The 7,398-nt window shown below is 39.6% G+C and overlaps 1 protein-coding gene across 1 annotated transcript in view; it reads left to right on the top strand.

Annotated features, from left to right (window-relative positions):
• Nucleotides 1-4,576: 4,576 nt before the first annotated feature.
• Nucleotides 4,577-7,398, top strand: part of HRASLS (HRAS-like suppressor) — an 11,275-nt gene continuing 8,453 nt past the window's right edge. The window contains 2 exon segments of the mRNA XM_006873150.1: nt 4,577-4,671; nt 4,673-4,710. Of these exon segments, the coding sequence (XP_006873212.1) occupies nt 4,577-4,671; nt 4,673-4,710 (133 nt within the window).

The raw sequence follows: 7,398 nt of genomic DNA, 5'->3' as shown, positions 1-7,398 counted from the left end.
ATGTCGGACTCAGATTAATATTCATTTTTCTATTATGTTGTTATTGTTAAGTTCCGTGGAGTCTGTTTTGCCTCATAGGAACCCTGCAGAGGGTTTCAAGGGAGTGGTTAGTGGGTTTGAACTGCTACCCTTCTGGTTAGCAGTCTAGTGCTTATCCTTTAGTGCCACATGAAGACTCCTTACCTATGATTGTTATTGTTGTAAAGTGCCATTGAGCTGGTTCCTGCTCATAGCCTGTATAGGGTTTCCAAGGATCAGCTGGTGAACTTGAACCACCAACTTTTTGATTCAAACCGACCTTTAACGGCACATTAACCCACAGTGCCATGCCAGCAATCCTTTACCTATGATGTTGTTGTTGTTAAGTGCTGTTGAGTTGGTTCTGACCCATAGAGACCATGTATAGGGTTTCTAAGGAGCAGTTGGTGAGCTTGAACCACCTACCTTGCAGTTCAAACAACTTTGCAGTCTGACGCATTAGCCCACAGCGCCACACCAGGACTTGTTACCTATGATGTTGTTGTTGTTGTTAGGTGCCATCGAGTTAGTACCGACTCATACCAACCCTATGCACAGCAGAATGAAACACTGCCAGGTCCCGGGCCAACCTCACTATTGTCATGCTTGAGTCCATCGATGCTACCACTTGACCAGTCCATCTCATTGGGGTCTTCCTCTTTTTCTCTGACCCTCCACCTTACCAAACATGATATCCTTCTCCAGCAACTGGTCCCTCCTGACAATATGTCCGAAGTATGAGAGATGAAGTTTGGCCATCCTGGCCTCCAAGGAGCACTCTGGCTGCACTTCTTCCAAAACCGATCTGTTGGTTCTTTTGGCAGACCATAACTCTATGATGTTGTTGTTGTTAAGTGCTGTCATGTCAGTTCCAACCCATAGCAACCCTGTACAGCGTTCCCGAGGCTGTAAATCTTTACGGGAGCAGAAAGCCTCATCTTTCTCCCACGGAGTGGCTGATAGTTTCGAACTGCTGACCTTGCGGTTTGCAGCCCAATTCATTACTACTACACTACCAGAGCTCCTGAACTCTATGATAGATATTATGAAATAAATGAATTTTAATTCATAAATCAGTGTATGAACAATATGTCAGAAATTGAGAATGTGTTACATATGTTAAATTTTTGTGGTGGAATCATTCATCGCATAGAATTACCTTGACTGCAAGAGAATAAAAACTAAAACCATATATAGACCAAGCATCAATATCTAAACTGTATCTTTGTAAAAAATCACCTCTCTCTTACAATCCACCTGTGTTGCTCTTGCCAGTTCACAAAGCCTTTGAAACAGCTTTTTACTACTTCACAAAGGGTTATTTGCAACAGATTATTGAGCGAAATTATTTGGCCCCATATTCTTATTAGTAGCCTTCATGTTGGCTATTAATCATGGTGAATCTGTGCACAATGGGATTAGACTGTTGTGGTCCATGGAGATTCCACTGGCTGATGTTTGGACGTAGATCAACAGGCCTTTCTTCGTAATCTGTATCTTAGTCTGGATCTCTACAGAGGCCTGTTCAGCATCATAGCAGACACACACCTTGTTGAGAGATGAGTGGTGGTTGTGCATGAAGAACATAGGCAAGACATCACATCCGGGTCTCCTATATGGGAGGTGAGAGTTTTATCCCTGAACCATCACTATACCTATTCCCCTATTGTTGTGTTAGGTTCTTTCGAGTCGGTTCAGACTTGTAGTGACACCACCAACCATGATATAATGAAAAACTACATCGTCCTGAACCATCCTCTCAACTGTTGTTACACTTGAGCCCATTGATGCTACCACTGTGCCAATCCAGCCATTGGTGGTCTTCCTCTTTTTTTGCTGATCATCTGCTTTACCAATCATGATGTCCTTCTCTAGTGACTGGTTCTTCCTGGTAACATGCCTAAGGTATGAGAGACGGAATCTCGCCATCCTGGCTGCTAAGGAGCATTCTGGTTGTACTTCTTCCACCACAGATTTGTTTGTTTTTCTAGAGGTCCATGGTCCTTTTAATATTCACTTCCAACACTGTAACTCAACTGTATTAATTTCTTCTACAATCTTCCTTGTTCATTGTCCAACTTTCACATGCACATGAAAATATCATGGCTTGGGTCAGGCACCCTTAGTCCTCCAACTGATATTTTTGCTCTTGGACACTTTAAAAAAGTCTTGTGCATTTACCTAATGCAACATGTTTGATATCTTGAATTCCATGAGTGTTGACAGTGGATCTAAGTAAAATGAAGTCTTTGACAACTTCAGACTTTTCTCCTTTTATCATCATGGTTTTAGTCCAGTTGTGAGAAGTTTTTGTTTTTGTTACATTGAGGTCAACCCGTATTGAAGGTTGTGATCTTTGATCTTCATCAGTAAGTATATCAAGTCCTCATCACTTTTACCAAGCAAGGTTGTATCATCTGCATATCTCAGGTTGTTAATGAGTCTTCCTCAAATTCTGATGCCACATTCTTCTTCATCTAATCCTGTTTCTCTTATTATTTGTGCAGCATACAGATTGAATAAGTATGGTGAAAGAATACAATCCTGGTGCACTCCTTTACTAATGTTAAAACATTCAGTGTTGTAAGATCTGTTTGAATGACTGTCTCCTGGCCTATATACAGATTCCTCATGAGCACATCCCCATTTTAGAGTTGAAGCTGAGCCCCAGATAATTTGAGTGACTTGCCCGAAGTCACAGAGTTAGCAAGTGGAAGACCTGAGATAGAAGCTCACATCTTCAACACTGATTCCAGTTATTTTTCCCTCCACATTTTATAGCATAAGGATTTCAGTGGATATTTACCAAAAATTGGCATTTGCCACTATAGTTTTTCATATGTAAAATGCAATAATAATATAATAGTTAGCTGAAATAATTGTGGTTTTGTTTTCATTTAATAGGGTTAATTGAGATAGTACATTTGAAAAAAAAAATTTTTTTTTCCACTACAAAGTACTCTGTTCAAAGAATGATTATTATTGTATGCTTGGCTGGGTCTCGGGATTCTAGTAGGCAGCTGTGTGTGCTTCCTAATTCCTATTCATAGGAAGTGTGTTTGTTTATATCGTAGTATATAATCTATTTTTCTTTTTAGTACCCACGTGGCCAAATTGTCATACTAATAAGACTCAAACATATTTGCGAGGGTGGTTAGACGTAATGCTTTCCATAAAGTTGTTTTAGTAGTTACTTTTCAACAGATGGACAGCTTACATTTGGACATGTTTCTGTGACAGTGTGATGATTGGAGTTTTCAACAGATGGCATACAAATACTTGGGAAAACACCCTTCCAATATTAATTGTTGCAGAAATGACTATTAAAGTGCCAGAAAAATGATAGTCTATATTTCCAAGTCCTTATCCTGTGCTCTTATAATTTAAATGATTTGTAAGTTCCCACTTTGGGCACTTGAATTTATTTTGTAAGTGAGTGTATATATTTGCATGGGAGTTCGAGATTATGAACACTCGGTTGTCAATTAACGACTGAACAAGGTATAGCATTGAGTATCCCTTTGATTGTTGATAGAGCGCCATAGGTCCCTCTTGCTAAGTCTCTATTCCTATGTCATACCTAGAAAATAGAACTTCCAATGTAGATCACATATCAGACATGTATGTGTTCTTTCTGTAAAAAAGTACTGCTTCAAAAGGACTGAAAAGAAAAGCCTCTTCTGAATCAACGAAACTTAGAATGTTCAGACTTTTTCATCACTATGATGACCTCTCCAACTTCTGAAGTTGTCCCAGTTTTGCTGGCCACCTGGCCCATTTCTGGAAGCAGTTAAGTCAGGAACTGGGAAGTAGGATAGTAGTGGAATGGTGGAATTCTGTGGAGGCATTTGTGGTTGTTGGAGTGATCATGCTACAACACACAGCACAATTCTGAACGAGGAAGAAATGTCCGTGTTTTACATTGTGACTGAATGTCTGGATGGGTTTTCTTCTGAACCTAGGGTGTATCTCGATTTAAGTAAAAGAACAATTTTACTGCACAAAGTATTTCCCATTCAGTCTTAATGTTCACAGAATATTAATATCTCCATACTTTTAGTCTTTGATTTTATGATGCCTTCTGATCTTCTCCTGAATCCTGACCTTTTCATGCTAAGTGAAAGCATATAGATATTGTATGATGTCATGTACTGATAGACTGAGCATTTACATAACAAAACACATTATTAGAAGCAGACTTTCCTTTTTTTCTTACTGTTGCAAATACAGTGTCACATTAATGCATTTGAAATGTCTGAGTTTAAAGCGAATTGTAAGATGCTTATTATACTAAAGGGGCCCTGGAACTTATCAAGATGATAAACATTCCTGTAGAAAATTAAGTAAGAGCAGCAAATTCTTTTCCACCTGTGCCAACTTGCACAAACAAAACTGAGTATTGGAATCATTCAAAGAAAAGGGTAGAGGCCTGCGTTGAAGTCATTATTGAAGACTGCAATCCCCATAAGTTTGTACTACTATGCTTCTGTGGAAATTTTTAATTAGTTCCCATCTGGCAAGTTTTATCAGATAGCTCCTCTTTCTTTCTGTCATTGCAATGTTTAATGGTTGCTTTAGTGTGAACTCCCCTGGCAACCCCCAGCAGGGGGACTTGATTGAAGTGTTTTGTCCTGGCTATCAACATTGGGCACTGTAGAGGTGATGGTTATGTGATCAACATAACATCTCTAGGTAAGGCTCACTCCAGGGTCTCCTGGAAGCTTTTTCATTATCTTGTTGCAAGAAGAAATTGGGAATGGAATCATGAAACAAAACAGAAATGAAATGTAGAAAATAGATAAATCTAGATGATCTAATTTTGTTGTTGTTGCTGTTGTAATGTGCCTTTGAGTTGTTTCCAACCCTGTGTAGGGTTTCTGATGAGTGGCTGGTAAGCTTGAACAGCTGACCTTGCAGGTCAAACCGACTTGACTTTGCAGTCCAGCACATTAACCCAGAGTGCCACTCCAGGAAGGACTTTCTAAGCCCAAAGTGGTATTGAAGAAATCACAAAGGCTAATTAACATTAACATGTAAACCTGTATCTTAAAAGAAAATAATAGTTAAGAAGTAAGTAACCATTCGGTGCCAGGGGAAATATTTATCACAGACAGGACAAGAGACAGCATGTTTATGTATCACACAAATAGACTGTTTCAATTCATTCAACATGTATATATTGATTACTTGTTAGGTGCCATCAAGTTGATTCTGAGAACTGCCTCCTGGGTTTTCTAGGCTGTAGTCTTTTTTTTTAATGACTTCCTAACTGTAACATAAATGTGTTTATGTTTAACTGTTGCTCATCATAGATTACCTATTGTTGTTGTGTGCCTACAACTTGATCCTACCTCATAACAACCCTATGTGACACAGTAGAGGTAGAATTGTCCCATAGAGTTTCCTGGGCTGTAATCTTCATGGGAACAGATCACCGGGTCTTTTCTCCAATGGTGGGTTCGAACCACCAACTTGCCGGTTAGTAGTCAAGCTCTTAAACCATTCTCTAGGGCTCTTTACATGATCAACTATGTGCCAAATGCTATTTTAGGTGTTGTGGTACATAGATATTTCCCTGCATGGTGAGGTTTACATTCTATTGGGATGTATGTGATAGACCATGAACTAAGTAAATATTGTTGTTATTGTTAAGTGCCGTGGAGTTGGTTCTAACTCATAGTGACTCCGTATAGGGATTCTGAGGAGTGGCTGGTAAGCTTGAACTGCCAACCTAGTTGTTGAAACCAACCTTGAAGTCTTTCACATTAACCCACAGTGCCACGCCAAGTAAGTATGATAAATATTTATCAGATAACTAATAATGAGATAAATAATCTGGGGATAAATGGTATCAGGGACATGTGATGGGAAGTGCATGCGCAGACAGGAAGGATGCTGTGATTTAAAATAAGGTAGTCAGAAAGATTTCATTTACAAAATAACATTTGGGTTAAAACCAGGGCTTTGAACCATTTCTTCCTGACTCAGTCATGGTCGGATCTAAATTTGTAAAATGTGGGTGAACTTGAACTGGAATGATAACAAGATGGGAAAAATTACAGTTCGATGGCCTGTTGGAAATTTAATCTCTCTGTTAGAAAACAAGGCCTGTGTATGAATAACCATCCAATCTTTCAACCAGCCGAGCTCAACAGTGGTGCCTGACTAAGATGGCAGTCTACCATGCTGCTTTGTATGTGTGTCGCTCTCCACAGCCCTGGCAATAATTTAATCTCCCACATCCAGTTTCCGAAAGGGCTCACTGTGCTTCTTCAGACTTTTCCATTTCAGGAATACAACCCATAATTCACCCAAATTTTAAACATTTGGGTCTCCAATTTTACTTTGATGGCCATGACTGGCCTAGTTTGGATATAAGGGTACTCACTTTGGCCTTATTTATAATGATTTTAAAAATGGGCAGTGAGTTAGCTACGGAAGATTAGGTTTCTGTATTTGTCATGACTTTTTTTTGCAAGTAACAGAAAGCAAACTGGAGTTAGCTTAAGCAACAAGGCAAATGTGTTGCTTCAATGATAGAAACTGCAGAAAGGGTAAAGGTAGTGCTGGACTTAGGAATGATTGGATCTAGGGGTTTGAACACTATCAAAGCTCTGCTGTAATTCCCCCCTCCTAAATATCATCTTGATCCCCAGGCTATATGTCTTTAAGAAGCTGAATCAACATCCATAAGCAGCCTTAGGCTCTCATTCTTATTTCCTTGTGACTGGCCTAGAGAAAGAGCTCTTTACTACCTGCTGCTATCAGAAAAAGCATGGGCAATGATTTCACTAGGTCCAGTGTAGGTCATGTACCGGTCATTGGAGCATCACTGTGACCAAGAGAATGGAATACTATGACTGTCCAAGACACAGTCTTTTCTGGGATGAAAGGCAATGGTGGGGTGGGATGCTGTGCAATACCAAAAATAATAGCTGATATGTTGTTGTTGTTGTTGTGTGCCGTGGAGTCGGTTCCGACTCATAGCAACCCCATACAGGGTTTCCGAGGCTGTAAATCTTTACGGGAGCAGAGCGCCTCATCTTTCTCCTGCGGAACCGCTGGTAGTTTCGAACTGCTGACCTTGAGGTTCACAGCCCGATTCGTAACCACTATGCTACCAGAACTCCTTAATAGCTGATATAGTAGCTATTAAAAATCATATTTCTAAGATAGTTTGGGCATAATATTTACAGGAGAATTCCAGAGTTAAAAAAAAAAAAGTGTGATACTCAAGAAAACTAATATATATATAAAATAAGGAGCTCTGGTAGCATAGTGGTTACAAATTGGGCTATGAACCACAAGGTCAGCAGTTCGAAACTACCAGCTGCTCCGCGGGAGAAAGATGAGGCTTTCTGCTCCTGTAAAGATTTACAA

This window comes from Chrysochloris asiatica, unplaced genomic scaffold, assembly GCF_000296735.1.
Source record: "Chrysochloris asiatica unplaced genomic scaffold, ChrAsi1.0 scaffold00224, whole genome shotgun sequence".
Lineage (NCBI taxonomy): Eukaryota > Metazoa > Chordata > Mammalia > Afrosoricida > Chrysochloridae > Chrysochloris > Chrysochloris asiatica.
This window is presented reverse-complemented; position numbering and strand designations above follow the sequence as displayed.